The 16,480-nt window shown below is 48.9% G+C and overlaps 1 protein-coding gene across 2 annotated transcripts in view; it reads right to left on the bottom strand.

Annotated features, from left to right (window-relative positions):
* The window catches only part of TTC39A (tetratricopeptide repeat domain 39A), a 40,375-nt gene extending 31,180 nt beyond the window's left edge, over window positions 1–9,195 (bottom strand). Inside the window, exons 1-2 of one of the 2 annotated variants that reach the window (XM_049774762.1) lie at window positions 8,993–9,195; window positions 2,871–2,975 (exon numbers count right to left, since the gene is read on the bottom strand). In XM_049774762.1, the coding sequence (XP_049630719.1) occupies window positions 2,871–2,975; window positions 8,993–9,099 (212 nt within the window). In that variant the 5' untranslated portion in view covers window positions 9,100–9,195. Of the gene's footprint in view, window positions 1–2,870; window positions 2,976–8,692; window positions 8,884–8,992 lie in introns of those variants that run through there. The other variant, XM_049774763.1, reaches the window with a different exon arrangement.
* Window positions 9,196–16,480: the final 7,285 nt, after the last annotated feature.

Raw genomic sequence — 16,480 nt, 5'->3', positions numbered from 1 at the left:
GCAGGCTAGGGGGTGGTGGTGCATATGGGATGCCAGGAATCAAACCCGGGCCTGTCCTGGGTCGGCTGTCTCAAGTCCTACCACTGTGCTATCACACTGGCCCCTCCTCTGTGGAATATTAAAAAAAAAAAATAAAAACACATAGTGTGGGAGAATAAAACCCAAAGACAACAGAAAAAAAAATACAGCTTCCCAGTTGACCTTGGAGTGAACTAATTCTAATGTCAGCTAACAATGACAGCTGAGGATCATAGGATACTTGAGAAAAGTCTCCGATGAGGACAGAATCTCCCCTTTACTAAGCATCTTTCTGCTGAGAAAGCTGAGGTTATGCAGTAAAAATGATAAAAAAAATTTTTGGTTTTGAGCCATACCCGCTGGCACTCCTGTCTCAGTAACTCCTGGTTCTACACTCAGAAATTATTCCTGGCAGGCTTGGGGGACTATATGGGATGTCAGAGATTAAACTCAGGTCGGTCACATGCAAGGCAAATGCCCTACCCACTAGGCTATTGCTCTGACTCCATAATGATAAAACATTTTGGGAAAAAAAAGTAAATTCTTTGATTACAACCCTCATATTCCAAATACAGAGTATACCACTGCACCCATAAACCAAGAACAAAAGGAATATGAGAGCAACGATTAGTACAAGAAAATCATTCAAGCACAGGAATTCAGAAAAATCAATGCAAGAATTTAATAAGGTTGAAGAAGCCTCCAAAAATATATCTTGGGGCTCAAGAGATAGTACAGCAGGTAAGTTGTTTGCCAGGCATGCAGCCAACCTGGGTTAGATCTCCAGCATCCCATATGATCCCCAACCACCAACAACACCATCCAAAACAAGTGACATGTAAAAGGCAGAAGGGATTTAGGCCATTCTGCTAGGGACTGATCCAAAAACTCCACTGTCAGCCTTAAAGCAAGCTCAAGAAAGGGCCAGAAACAAGGTAGGTGACACTGAAGAGATATAACTGAGAGTCACCTCAAATAAAATACATTCAATAAAAAAAACACCTATATTTTAGTACATTACTGTGAAATTTTAGACTTGCAGGAATACAAGCAAGAACTCCAAACACTTCTAAAGAAGAGAAAAATATCACTTATGAAATAAGAATGAAGGTTCTCATGAATGCAGTATATGCTATAAAAGAGAAGCATAATGGCCCATAATTCTTAAGGGAAATTTTTTTTTTTTTTTTTGGTTTTTGGGCCACACCCGTTTGACGCTCAGGGGTTACTCCTGGCTATGTGCTCAGAAATCGCCCCTGGCTTGGGGGGACCATATGGGACACCGGGGGATCGAACCGCGGTCCTTCCTTGGCTAGCGCTTGCAAGGCAGACACCTTACCTCCAGCGCCACCTACCCGGCCCCATTAAGGGAAATTTTTATTTCTGCAGCTCTGGAAGTTTCCAGGGCACAGGTAAAGGGAGATGCGAAAAACTGACTGAGGGGAGAAGCAAAGGGAGTCCCACGTGAGGAGACCGGGGTAGCCAGTGACTGTCCTCTGAGTAACAGGCTTACAGATCAGGGACTCAGAGCATTAACCTAATAAGTCGGAGCATTAGAGTAAATCTCTGAGCACAGAATCTGATGGCGAGGCTTCATGGAGTTCATGATCCATGGACATCAAATTAGGCAAATGAAAAGACAATTATTAACTCCAGAACGGAAACAAAATCTTAACTAGGTATGACTTGTCTCTTCAATTACAGTGTTATAATAATATAAACACTGATAACTGTATAATGATAAGAGAAGGATGTGGGGAGAGGGGCAATGCAGGGGTATAAGAAAGTTAAATTCCTGGTGTTAGAGAGATGGAATAGAAGTAAGGCATTTTTGCCTAGCATGTGGCCAACCCCTGTTCAATCCCTGGTACCACATATAGTCCCCTAAGCATGGTCAGGAATAAGCCCTGAGCACAGCAGATGTGGCCAAAAATAAATAAATAAATAAATAATAAGTAAATAAATAAAATTTAAGTCCTCTTCTACCAACAGATAATAGTTAAAAATAAAATTTGGGGGGGTCGGAGAGATAGCATGGAGGTAGGGCATTTGCCATGTATGCAGAAAATGGTGGTTCAAATTCTGGTATCCCATATGGTCCCCCAGGCCTGCCAGGGGCGATTTCTGAGCATAGAGCCAGGAGTAACCCCTGAGCACTGCCGAGTGTGGACCCCCCAAAAAATAAAAATCGTTAATTTTATGCTCATGAATCAATTATCTTTAAACTGAAATATGTGGGGCTGGAGTGGAAGTACAGTAAGTAGCATGTTTGCTTTGTACACGGCCAACTGGGTCAGCCCATATGGGATCCATGGCATCCCATATGGTTCCCTGAGCCTGCCAGGCATAATCCCTGAGTGTAGAGCCAGGAGTAACCCTTGAGCATGGCCAGGTATGATCAAAATTAAGAAAAAAAAAAAACCTGAAAAATGTGATTTAAAAAAAAAATATATATATATAATGGACACTATAAATAAGGCAGAAAACACTGGCTCAATAGTACACTATTGTAAGGCTTGAAGAAAACAATTCAGGTCTTTCTTGCTTTGAAGGAAGAAAGGGAGAAGGGGGCAGTTTTTGAGCTTTTGAGATGAGGAGAAGTCTCTGGTGGATTCAGTGGGTATAAGATAGGGAAGCCCAAGAAATGAAAGGGAGTCAGCCACCATGAGCTGAGCAGAGATGACACTTGAATCATCTTATGGGACATTCAGAGTCCTGGTGAGCCACAAGGCTCAGACCTCAGTAACATGAAGTGCCTCTCGAACAGGACTTCTGGTTCTGTCTGGCCAGAACCATCCCCCATCTCCACACACCTCCCCACTGCCCCACCACAGCTTGGATGAACACCTCACCTGGGCCTGAGGTAGCAGAGTGCTTCTGAGAACTGATTGGTGAGGAAGAGGTCCAAAGCCATCATGCACTGGTCCAGAGCCTCATGGAGGCTGCTTGCTGGAGTCCTGAGGGGAGAGACACAGAGTGTGTGGGAGCCCTCTGTCTCCTCCTAATCAGAACAGAACCTTACAGGTCCCACTCAGCCTTGTTGCCTCCCCCAGCCACATCCGTTGGGACATGTTTTGGGACTTGAGGACCATCTGGATTCATTGCCAGGTTCCTAATGTTGGGAAGCAATGAGAGGGAGGTATCGCCTGAGAGTTGGTGGTGAAGTCTGAAGAGGAGCCAAGGAGGGGCCTGGGAAGCTTACATCTCACAAGAGTAAATGAAGCCTTTGTGGCTCTTCTGACCCATGGAGCTTTGCTCCCCACTTGGGGGGGCACCGCCCACCCACTAACCCCACCTAATCCCTCTTGTCTTCCTCTGTCTCTATGCCTTCTCCTGCTCTCCTCACGCCTGCACTCTAGAACCCCAAGTCACTGTCACAATGGGTTGTAGGGACAGATTGGAAGAGTGGCGCAGGACCTCTTCTGCCCAGAACTCTGCCCCCAAAGTCATTTCTGGCACATCCAGCCCCTTCAGCCCTGTAATTTTTGGAGAGCTCTGGACACACTCTGACATATAGGTTTTTCTTTTCTGTTGTGTTTGTGTGCTATTTATTCCCCTTTGTTAACATATAAGCTTCCAGAAGGCAGGGGTCTTGGCATTATTCATAACATTAGCTATCTGTTGCAACGTGGGCTTTTTGCTTTTCTGTTAAGTGAATGATTGAATGAATGAAACAATAAGCAGAGTCTATGGCAGGAGAGCAAATCCCTAATCTTTTTGGGTCTCAACTTCTTCATCTGAAAAAAATGAAAGATAACAGTTGGCCTCCTCACAAATCCTATCTAAGGGTCTTGAAAATGTCTATGTGTAAGATTTTATAAACTTACTTTTTTTTTTCCATTTTTTGGCCACTCCTGGAGATGCTCAGAGATTATTCCTGGCTCTGCACTCATGGATCATTCCTGGCAGTACTTAGGGGACCAAAGGGGATGCCATGGATCAAAACCAGGTCAACTATATACAAGGCAAACACCTTACCAGCCTCTCATTCCAGCCTATCGCTCCAGTACTATCACTCCAGCCCCTGAAAAAAGATTTCAAAAAGGACCTTAATGAGGGGCTGGAGAGAGAGCACAGTGGCAGTACGTTTGCCTTTTACATGGTCAACCCAGGACCAAAGGCGGTTTGATTCCAACATCCCATATGGTCCCCCCTAAGCCTGGCAGGGCTATTTCTGAGTAGGAGCCAAGAGTAACCTCTGAGCATCGCCCAGTATGACCCAAAAACCAAAACTAAAACTAAAAAGAACCTTGATGATCTCTCTAGAGAGGGATCTCTTCTTCAAACATCAAAGTCCCTTTCCACCAGGTCATCTGATCACACAGTATTGGCCCAGCTCCAATACACGAATGAACCTGAGCAGATCCTCGAAGGTCAACTGAACTCTCACTCATCTTCCCCAAATCTCAAAGAATTCTCCCCAACTCTCTGCCATCTTTGTAAGTGACACCTCTACCCAGTTTCTGAAGACAGAAACCTGGTCATCAGGGCCAGAGCGGTGGTGCAGTGGTAGGACATTTGCCTTGCTGACCTAGGAGGGACTGCGGTTTGATCCTAGCATCCCAGATGGTCCCCCAAGCCAGGAGTGATTTCTGAGTGCATAGCCAGGAGTAACCCCTGAGCATCACTGGGTGTGGCCCAAAAAGCAAGAGAGAGAGAGAGACACAGAGAGAGAGAGAGACAGAGAGAGAGAGAGAGAGAGAGAGAGAGAAACCTGATAATCAACTTTGACACATCCCTATCCCTGGCTTCATTTTCTGGTCTATCACTGAGCCTTATCAGTTCTACCATTTCTGCATCTCATAGCCCACATCTTGGAGCCAAGTGTCTTCCAGGATGCTATCATTTTGGGATGGAGGAGAGGAGTGCACCACTGGTGCTCAGGGATTACTCGAGGTTCTGTGCTCATGGAGCACTCCTGGCATTGTTAGGAGGAAAAACCCAAGTTGGTAGTATGCAAGACAAGTGTCAATCCCTGTACTATCTATCTAGGCCCACACTTTCATCTTCACCCATGTCTAATAGGCAAATTCACCTCCCCTCTCTCACCTTCCAGCCCTTCTTCCATCTCACTTTCTCTTGTACTTTTTCTCTTCCCCCTTCCTATACTTCATGTTTCTTTACTCCCTTTGCCACCTCTTTGACTCTTTGATCTTATTATTTCAGTAAATCTTCCACTTTCTCCCTATATATATATATTTGATTTGGGGCACACTTGGTGGTATTCAGGCCTGATTTCTGACTCTGTACTCAGTCGATCATGCCAGAAGGGCTCAGGAGAGCATATGGATGAAAGACAAATGGGGCCCGGAGAGATAGCACAGCGGCGTTTGCCTTGCAAGCAGCTGATCCAGGACCAAAGGTGGTTGGTTCAAATCCCGGTGACCCATATGGTCCCCCGTGCCTGCCAGGAGCTATTTCTGAGCAGACAGCCAGGAGTAACTCCTGAGCACTGCCGGGTGTGGCCCAAAAACCAAAAAAAAAAAATAAAGACAAATGCCCTCCCCACTATACTATCACTGAGACTCCCACTACTAACTCTCTTTAGATGTATTTAATTTGCTGCTTCTCCTCTCTACTGATTTTTAAATTCAATTATTTGTTTCATTTCTACAAATTCCATTAGACTCTTTTTAAATTTGCTAGGTCATTTGAGGCAGTGTTTTGTTCCTTGGTTATTTTGTTTGGGATTCGTCTCTTATTACTTTATACATTTTAAACAATCTCTAGCCTGTATAATTCATGGTTTATGAACATAAACTCTTGCAGAAACTGATTTTGCTCTTCATTTTGTTTGTTTTGGGGGCTACATCCAGCAATGTTTAGAGGTTACTCCTGGCTCTGCACTCCTGTAACCATGTGGGATGTCAGGGAGAAAACCTGGGTTAGTCTCATGCAAAGCAATTGTCCTACCCATTGTATTATCACTCAGCCCTGTGATTTTGCTCTTACTTGCTTCAAGTGTTCAGCATTCATAGAAAGTTGTTTCCGTGTGTGTGTGTGTGTGTGTGTGTGTGTGTGTGTGTGTGTGTGTGTGTGTGTTTTATAAACTTCTACTGACTGACCCCAAGGGGATCTGGGAGTAAGAACCCATTCCTCCATAGAGAATTTTGATTTATTTTGGTGAGATTCTTAGGGTCATACTGCCATCCTAACACAACTTACTTCATTTTAGTTTTGTATTTCCAGTATTTCCAGTAGTTTGTGAATTCAAACTTAAAATTAGGGCTACAGAGAGTATAGAGACAAGACACTTGCACTGCAAGCAGACAACCGAGAATGATCGTGCACAGAACCAGGAGTAAGCCCTGAGTAGCACCAAGGTGTGGCACAAAAACAAACAAATACAAAGTCAAACTCAGAATCGGTATGGAGACGGGCCAATATTTATAATCTTTTAGGATCCTATTGTCTCATGTTGGAGACTGGATCCTCCCCCCATAAGCCACAGCCCCTATTCACTGCTCTTGGGACTGATGCTCAGTATGTTCAGCTCTTTGGACTATCCATGAGGGAGTGAGCAGCATTCAGTGGTGCCCTCTCAAAGTCAGCTCACTACCCCAACACAAGATGGGGAAACTAAAGCACAGAGAAGTGACCTGGCCCAAATAGGAGGCCCCAGTTCCTCCGGGGGAGGGGGTGAGAAGATGCATCAGGGCTAGAGGGAACTGGAGCTGCATGGAACACTGAGTCTACTTTGCAGCCTCCTGCAGGCAAGTAAGAAACTGCGAACTTCCTGGTTCATGCAGCTTGGCTCCCTTCACACAAAAATGTCAATGAACAAAGATTACACATTTGACAAAACAGCAAAAGAACAAAAGCAGAAAGGGTAATGACAAGACCAATCTTCAGAGCCACCATCTTCCTGACTGAGAGAAAGGAAGGATGATGAGGCCTACAGCAGCCACGGGGATGTCTGTCAGATTTATTTACTGGTAAGGCCATGAAATGAGTGGAGTGTGATGTTCCCATCTGAAATGGTCAGGTGGCAAGGTGAAGACTTTGCTTTCTGGTTTGTTTGTTTGTTTGGGGGCCACACCCAGCGGTGCTCAGGGGTTACTCCTGGCTCTGTGCGCAGAAATTGCCCTGGCAGACTTGGAGGACCAAATGGGATACTGGGAATCGAACCTGGGTCCATCCCAGGTCAGTTTCCGTGCAAGGCAAACGCCTACTGCCGTGCTATCTCTCTGGTCCCAGGTCTTTGTTTTATTACTAACTTGGCAGTTCTGCCAGGCTTCAGTGATTTCATCATTTTCCAAAGGGTAGGATCCAATGTCCCTAATGGCCACTAGGCCTGAGTGATTATGGATGGCATGAGTGCTCGTGCATTCACCTTGTCCTGTTTTCACCAGGGGCTCATTAGGCCTGAGTGGGACCTGGACCCTTCATAGAGGCAGCTCTGGTTCCACTATGAAGCTGGATCTCCCTGCCCTGGGGGTGCACAGGCGACAGGGATGGACCAGGTAAGGGTTGGAGTGCCGGGAGGGGCAGCTGTGGATATACCCAGAGACAGGGTATATCCTGCTCCCCACATGCTTTCTCTCTTAGAAACTATTGTTCTGGGCAGGTAGGGTTACCAGGCAGAGACCCATCCAGCTCCAAATGGACAGACTCCTGCCCAGGGCAGGAAGGGACAGCCAGGCTGGGCCTGACTTTCCAAAGGACACAGAGCCTCAGAGCAGCGTCCTGGTTGGAATTAAGGAGGTGGCCAAAGTCAGGAGCAGACAGACCTGCCCAGAATGGGGTGTCTTTCCTCCAGCAACTCTCGAGTAAATCCTTGGCCTGAGGGCACCTCCCCCGAAGCCATTTAGAAGCCTATATCTGACCCTGACTCCAGCCATGACACCTCCCAGTTCCTGTCCCTTGGTAAATATTGTTCCTGCAGTGAGGCTCCGGACAGGGGGTGGGGCCCCGAGGCTCACCTGGGCTGATCCCCACCCAGCAGCTTCCGGGGCATCCTGCTCCCAGCAGGAACCCCAGCCCTACCTGGCCCAGCAAAGCTCCATCCAGCCTGCGCTGCTGTTCTGGGCAGTTTGGGGCCCTGCAGAGTTCCTCAGTGAAGTGGGGTTCAGAGAAGGCTCTCTACATCACATGCAAGTGACAGCACCCATATTTTAGGACCTAATTCTCAGATGCCCAACGTGCAGGGCCAATGATTCTCTAAGAGCCCTTAAACTCCCCAAATACCCATCCTGAAGCTGGCAAGCTGGCAGAGGCCAGTTGCCTCTGCGCCTGAACCCCAATAGGCAAAGACTATCCCTGGGTCCCACGGTCCCACCCTCCCATCTCTCACCTCCTGGGTGACCCAGGGACAAGTTCCCCCCGCCGAGAGGGGCCTGCCTCAGTTTCCTCATCTGTAAACCATGACATAACCGTTCACATAGGTGTAGTAGACTCCGCAGCCCTCCCAGGGAGGCGGTTCGGCACCCGGCTGTCACTGCAGCTCCGGGACAAAGTTGGGGTGCTTTGCCCCCTCCCCGGAGTGGACCACAGTCCCCGCCAACCCTTCCCCCGCTGCGCGCCCACAAGCACCCGACCACCCACCCCGAGGCCCGGCGGGCTGGGGGCGCGGGGCCGCGCGCGGGGCTGACAGCCGCAGTGCGGGCCTCGGGAGAGGGGGTGCAGAGGGCCTCCCCCCGACTCCGAGCGCCCCGCGCGTCCCCGCCGCACTTACCCCGCGGGCTGCGCGCCCGGGGCGCCCGCCGAGCTCATAGCCGAGGCCCAGGTGCAGGCGGAACCGCGCGGGGCGCAGAGCCGGGGCCGGAGGGGAGGCCCCGAGGGCGGCCGAGGGCGGGGACGGGGCCGGGCCGGGCCGGGGCCCCCCGCCCCCACGCCGGCTAGGTCTGGGGTGAGCCCGCACCCCGACGCGGCCCGTCCGGGGGGCGCGCAAAGTTCTCCGGGACCTGCGGCCCACCTGGCTCCCTCCTCCGCCCTCCCTCCTCCCTCCTCTGGCTCTGCGGCGGCCCCCACCTACCTGAGCCCCGCACCCCGCATCCTAGGGGCCGGGAAGGGACCTGGTGCCCGCGAGAGGCGGCTCCTGGGCTCCCGGTGGCAGCCCCTGTGCCCGGGGAGGGTCCGCATTCACTCACCCCCATGGCCGCCCTGGCCACCCACGGGGAGGAGACGCAGGGCAACGGAGTTTTGGGGAGTCGCTCAGGCCGCTCGCCCCCAAGGCAAGTTGTCAGATGCAGCCCTCGGGATTCCTGGGCCCCGGGTTCCCTCCTCGCCTCCCATTCCCCCTACCCAGCGCCCGCCCACATTCGGCTGCTGCACCGGAGTGACACTTAATTGCCCCCCAGATGTTCACCAGCTGCCAGGGCTGAGCGGGGACTCGGGGCCGGGCCGAAGCCCACCTGGGCTTTCTTTGGGCAGAAAGCGTCTCTCTCTCTGCCCGTGAAGAGTTAAGCAGCCAGATGCTCCGGCTGCACCGTGACTCATCAGAGCGCTCGGCTGCCATTAGCGCTGTCCCTTCCCCAAGGAGAGGGACAGGAGGCAGGACGCGCAGGAGGCCCCCCTGGGTCAAGCTCTAAGCCCCGGGATGTCCAAGAGGGAAAGGTGGAGCCTGCGGGAATCTGGGGGGAGGCTTGGACGAGGCATGGTGTGGGAGAGGGGTCACTGTTCAGTCTAAACTGGACAGAGGGGTTCTCATGTCCTGTGTGCTCTGGGCACGTTCCCTCCTGGTCCTCCCACCCAGGCATCACCTCTGCAGGTGGTAGGAACCCAGAGCCCAGTACAGAGAGGAGCCTGGCGTCCTGGAGAAGGTGGGGAGAAGCGCATGCTTTGGGGTTTCTCTTATTTACACACAGGGAAGTTATGGAGAGGGTGCCCGGCTGGGAGAAGAGCCTGGCTGCTGCAGCTGGCGCTGGAAAGTGGAAGGAACACAAAGTGGGTAAAGGATCTGGAAGATGAGGCGGTGAGGACACCCTACAACATGCTGTCTGCTTGCCAGACTTAGGCAAGCATATGCACATGCTTCCTCCCTACTCCTTCATTATGCCAATGGCCCAGAGCCTCCGTTGAACGGGTTCTTTTCGGTGGTTTGTTCTTTTTGGGGGGAGAGGATTATATGCCATGTTGGGATCTAACAGGAATCTTTAACTTGCAAGGCGGAACTTTAACCCCTGTACTATCTCTCCGGCTCTGAGTATTTGATTTAAAACTATTATTTTTTGTTCTGAGGCCATACCTGGTTGCACTCAGGTCTTACTTCCGCGCTCTGTGCTCAAGAATCACACCTGGCAGGATTCGGGGACCATATGTAGTGCCAGGAGTCTCACCCGGGCTGGCCGCGTGCAAGGCAAGTGCTATCTTTCTGCCTTGATGTGTCTATTTTTAAAAAATTATTTTATTTTATTTTATTTTGGGTTTTGGGATAAACTGGCTATAAGATCAGGGCTCACTCCTGTTGTGCTAAGGTGTAAAATATCCCTTTCTCTAACTTCCAGTTTCCCTAACCTCTTTTGAGATGTTAATCCCACTTGGATGGTCAGACCTACCTGGGCGGGTGTTTTGAATAAAAGATAAGAGTCTGGCTAGGAGTAAGGGAGAAGAGCAGCTAAGAAAGAGCAAAGATGGAGAAAAGCAGAGAAAGTTTAGCGGAGAAGCAGCAAAGGAAGAGGAGCAGCAAGAGGCAGAGAGCCAGAAGAGAGCAGCAAGAGGCTGCTCAGAAAAAAGAAAAAAAAAAACTTAGCAGAGAAGCAGCTGAGAGCTCATCTGGAGAAGAGATGAGTTAGGCAGATATGGTGCAGCGGCTGCACATGACAAAGAGGGTCATGAAATAAAAGCAAGCTGACTCCGAAGAAACTTTGACTGCTTGTAAATTATTTCAACGCCGTTATCCTGCATCATCAGGCCTGACCACCTGAGGGGTCACTGGACTCTATGCATTAATTTTAAAAAATATTTTTTGGGGGTCACACTCGGCAGTGCTCAGGGTTTACTCCTAGCACCAAGCTCAGAAATCGCTCCTGGCAGGCTTGGGGGGACCATATGGGATGCTGGGATTCGAACCACTGTCCTTCTGCATCTAAGGCAAACACCCTACGACTGTGCTATCTCTCCGGCCCTATATTTTATATTTTAATTCTACACTAAGAGAGAACCATACACTGTGCAATGACTAAACCAGCTCAACTGCAAACAAGTCAAATTCTTTAATCCCCTGTATTATTTTACTATCTCTCTGGTCCTGGAAATGTTTCTCTTTCTCTTTTTCTCTTTTTTTGTTTTTTTTTGTTTTTTGTTTGTTTTATGTTTTTTGTTTTGGGGCCACACCTGGCAGTGCTCAGAGGTTACTCCTGGCTCTGCACTCAGGAATCACTCCTAGCAGGCTCAGGGACCATATGAAATACTGGGGATCAAACCTGGGTCGGCCACATGCAAGGCAAACGCTCCACAGCAAAAACTGTACTATTGCTCCAGTCTCCTATTTTATTTTAAAGAGAAAAGAAAGAGGACCCAAGAGATAGTCTATGGGCTGAGCACATGCTTTGCATGCAGGAAGCCCAGCTTTAATATACCATTACTGTATTCAACAAACATTTCATCAAGAACCTGCCAGAAGCCTACAGGTTTCATTTAACAACTTCTTTTCAAAACTCCTCCTCCTCCTCCTCCTCCTCCTCCTCCACTTCTCCTTCTTCCTCCTTTTCTCTTCTCCACATCTCTTTTTTCCTTTTCTCCTTCCTCCTCCTCTTCCTCCTTTTCTCCTTCCTCCTCTTCTTATTCTTCTTTCCTCTTCTTCCTCCCTCCTTCTCTTCTTTTTTCTTTTTTGTTATTTTTGTTTTAAGCAAGATAGCTTTTCTGAAACTTACTTAGATATGAGGGGAGATAAGGAGAAGAATTAATTACATGCTCCAGGAAGAACACCAGCTTAGAGAGCAAGTCTTGACAACTGCTCTCCCTGGAAACCCTCTCTCTCTGACTGGGGCAGAGGATTCCTAGCACTCCCTACCCTACCCCTACCCCCCACCTGCCACCTCCTCTATTCACTCTGGGATGCCAGTGAATGGGGATGTAGTGAGTGAGGCTTGTGCTATCTCTGGCGCACTTCTGGACAGGGGCACATCATAAGACATCTCACTGCCTCTGCTTGTGGAGCCACCAAACTCCAGCACTGGGTGTGGTTCTTGAGCAATTTCTCTTTGCTGATAATAATATAATGACTGGTGTCATCAGAACCTTTCTGTGTGCTATGCATGTTAAATATACATATCCTGGATTCTCCTCTCTCTCTCTCTCTCTCTCTCTCTCTCTCTCTCTCTCTCTCTCTCTCTCTCTCTCTCTCTCTCTCTCTCTCTCTCTCGCTTCTGGGTCATAGGCATAGGGGGCTACTCCTGGTTCAGGACTTTGGGGTCACTCCTAGGAGTATTGGGAGTCCATCCCATGTTAGGGATCAAATTAGGGAATCCTACATGCTGAACAGACACTCCAGCCTTTGCTCATCTCCTTGGCCCTCAGTGCTCACTTTTTTGGGGGGGGGGGCCACACCCGGCAGTGCTCAGGGGTTACTTCTGGCTATCTCTCAGATAGCAGGCAAGGGGGACCATATGGGACACCAGGATTCGAACCAACCACCTTGGGTCCTGGGTCAGCTGCTTACAAGACAAATGCCGCTGTGCTATCTCTCCGGCCCTTCAGTGCTCACTTTGAATCACTTCTATGAGCTTCTGTTTCCTCAAGAAGAAAATAGAAATAATATTTCAAAGACTCATAGTGAGAATATAGAATCCATATATGTAAATGTCCAGCACAGAGCCCAGCAGTGGCGCTTTCTGCTGGTAAGAGAGTGTCTCTACCTCCACAAGGGATTGCTGGGCCCAGAGAGCTTCATCTCTCTGCACAGTGCAGCAGCCTGCCTTGCTGACTCACTTAGGAGTCAGAACACAAAGCTACCCACCCTCAGTGGGAGTGGGAGCTGCCCTGGAGCTCCAGCCCAGCCCCAACCATGGGGAGTCTGTGAGTCATTATTTCCACTCATCATTGTGGGTCACCTTGCTCAGGTTGCTGCATACCCCCATCCTAAATCAAGAGCTGGGATCAGGAATGTGCCCTGAGTTCTGGGACTTCTCTTCTCTTGTGGGAGACCTGTTTCCTGGGGAGATGCCAGGCCTGCTGCCTCCCTCAGTCTCTCCAATCTACAGGAACAGGTTTCTGGTTCACTGTTCTTCTCAAAGGTCTGCGGGCCCCCAGAGACTGCTTTCTCCTGTATTGTCTCTCAATTTAATCAGACCCCAGTACCTGTGATTGGTGAAAGTGCTTCTGAGTTCTCCATATGGCCCTATAATGGCTTTATTTCCTATGCTATACGTGAAAAAGGAAAGACCTGGACCAAGAGTGACAGACTCAGCTAGCTTGGCTTGGCTTGACATGGGTTTTAGGTTCTACAGAGAAAGCATGGAACTAGGAGGTTATAGGTACAAAAAGGAAACTCCCAAAGTTCTCAAAGTATTTAAGAGATACTAAGAGACCTTGATTGGAGCCTATTAGAGCTGAAGAGAGTCAGGTCAGAAGCTCTGGCTTCTGAGGCAGAACCAGGACTATTGGATCCCACCACCACCCTCACACCACCCTGTGATACTACTGTTCTCAAACCACCTGGCAGATGGAACCCTGTAGAGCAACTACTCTGGGGATGATCCTTGAGGCAAAAACTTTGGAGACACCTTTCCGGAGGTGAAGGACAGAACAACGAAGGACACCAACACCCATGATCAGAGGTTACTCTCAGGCTTGACTCCAGGTCAGAGCTCTGGGCCGGAGAGACAAAGCTACTTTTATGACCTATTGTGTTATTTCTGGAACGTTCCTAATCCTAATGTTTATGTTTAACTTCTCCCTGGTGCCTCACATCCCTGGATGCCCATCTCTGGTATCCTAGACTGTGCCATGCACCTATCTCAGTTCCTCTTGTCCAATATAAGTATTGTTAGAATGGAACAAAATGTCTCTGGTCATCAACCTTGAACCCGTTCTTTCCCAGTCATCTGCTGGGAGGAACATTCAACAATCCTAAATGCACCGGGAGGATGGAAGTTGGCCCTTGCCAGCCAAAAGCTCAGCACAAGAACCATCAGAAAGGGGGACAAGGAGGGGGACAGAGGCAGGAATAGGGTCTAAGCACAATGGCTGTGCACTAATTCTAGGAATGGCCTTCCTCTTGGACCTGCCTGGAAGTCCCCTAAAATTTGCACCTGCATTCTCTAGGAAGTAAAGTGTACTTTACTTCAGCCTAAACATTGGTATTATTCTTTTTTTCTTTTTTGGCCACACCCAGCATTGTTCAGGGAATACTACTGGCTCTGCACTCAGGAATTACTCCTAGAGTGCTCAGAGGACCATTTGGGATGCTGGAGATTGAACCCAAGTTGGCTGTGTACAAGGCAAATACCCTACCTGCTCTACTAATCACCCTGTGAGACCTTGGCTTTTTATATGAGGAAGAAGGGTCGCTAAAGAGGTGGGTTTTGTTTTTAATATTGAGGCCACGCTGGATGCTGCTCATGGCTTACTCCTGGTTCTATGCTCAGGCGTCACTCCTGACAGTGTTAAGGGGACCACATGCTGTGCTGAGAATTGAAGCTGGATTGGCCACATTCAAGATGAGTGTTCTACTCATTCTTGTCCTCAGAATGCTCTCTGTAAAGGCAGCCCAGGGAGGCCACAGGAGGGGCAGGCATGGTAAACAAATGTCAGAGGAATGAATGGCTGTCTGGCTGGGTACCCTGGACAGAACATCTGATATCACACCCAGGACTTGATGTCCAGTTAATTGGCCAGCTGGGGGCTGTGAGGAAAATCAGGCTATGTCAGAAAGTGGGGTACATTCTGTAAAGTGAAAAAAAGAAGACTTGGGAGTGGGTTGATAGAAATTTCCCAGGACCAAGGATGTGGCTTAGCAGTAGAGCATTTGTCTCACTTGTGTAAGATTTTCGTTTGATCTCTGTATTGCAAAAGTGAAAAAGAAATTTCCTCCTCTGAGGAGAAAGAGGATGGAAACGGCTCTCAGGGAAGCAGTGGTTCTGTAGGAAGACGTCTATGGGGATGGTAGAGGGGTTTGGAGATGGGTCACAGGATCAAATAAATCTTGTTACTCATTTCTTGTTTCTTAAGCCACAACCTAGGCCTAGTCAGCTGGTGAGAAATTAGGTAGTTCTCAAGCTCTCAGACTACCTTTGCCATACTCTCTCCAGGCCAGGATGGTGGTGATGGGGCAGGAGGGGGGGTGGCAAAGTCAAAATCACAGGTATGTGTCCCAAGAGAGGTATGCAATGATGAACACCAATTCAACATCCACTGGGAAAGCTCTGAGAGAGACAGGCAGGAGTGTTCCAATCTGGGTCTTTCATGATTTATTTCAAACTCATGTTAATGCTAAAATGCCTGCCACCAACTACAACCACAGCCACTTGATTCTGGAGGATTTTCTCCTTCCTACCTCTCCAGTCTCATTGGCTGAAAGGGAGGAACGTCCTCTCGTCCTCTTATTGGACCCATCTCTCAAGACATTGTGATTGGCTGACATAAGAGCCAAAGGCGATTTTCCCTGGGCATTTTTCTAAACTAGGGCTGCTAGAGAAGCCCCTTCCTCTACAGCTCTGGAGACTCATGGGAACAATCAGTGACTCCCATTGAGTGACTTTTTACCACTGCCAGGCCCTCTTGTCATGCTCTAGATATCCGGTTCCTGCTTTCTTTGCCACTATCTTCTGGGACAAGTCTTAAGAGTATCTCATGGTGCAGATATGAAAACTGAGGCATAGAGAAGTCAAGGAGGTTCTTCAACTAAGATCACACAGCTAGAACGACCCCAAACCAGGATTCCAAGTCAGCCTCCAGAATTCTTTCCCTGCTACCTTACAGCTCAAGGACTTGGCCACAGTGAGCCAAGCTGTGTCTGCACTGTGGGGACGGGGGATTGGCAGACATCTTTAGGAGAAAACCAAAGTTTAGCCACAGATTTGAAGACAGTGACGTGGGCAGAATTAAAATTTCAATCTAATGAATCTATTTCTCACTGATCTCCAGAGAGAAACCCAAACGAAAATCCTTCCCTGAATCAGAATCTATTCCTAATCCATTCCCAATAGTGAAACCTTTAGGTTTCCAAGGATCAGTGCTGCCACCCCTCCCTCAGACCCACCCCTGCTACCACAGAGCCAGTGGCAGGAAGGAAGATCAGAATCCTGAGAAATGAAGCTTCAGTTTGGAGTTTTAACCAAATGCCTCACTCTGAAGGAGCTGAGATCCAAAGGATGTGAAAACCCAAGCCTGTGAGTCACATCTAGTTCCTTTGGAAGCATCTCAGAGCTGCCCCAAGCACTCCAGTGCAATTCAGAAGCTCCCCTAGCTCAGGCTCAGCAGGAATTCTGCACATAGCAGCCCAGAAATTTTATGGGGGCCCTGGGAGCCCCTCTCCCCTCAAGCATTGCTAATTATTCTCTCAAAAGCCAGAGCCTCGGAG

The sequence above is a fragment of the Suncus etruscus genome, chromosome 6, assembly GCF_024139225.1.
Source record: "Suncus etruscus isolate mSunEtr1 chromosome 6, mSunEtr1.pri.cur, whole genome shotgun sequence".
Classification (NCBI taxonomy): Eukaryota; Metazoa; Chordata; class Mammalia; order Eulipotyphla; family Soricidae; genus Suncus; species Suncus etruscus.
This window is presented reverse-complemented; position numbering and strand designations above follow the sequence as displayed.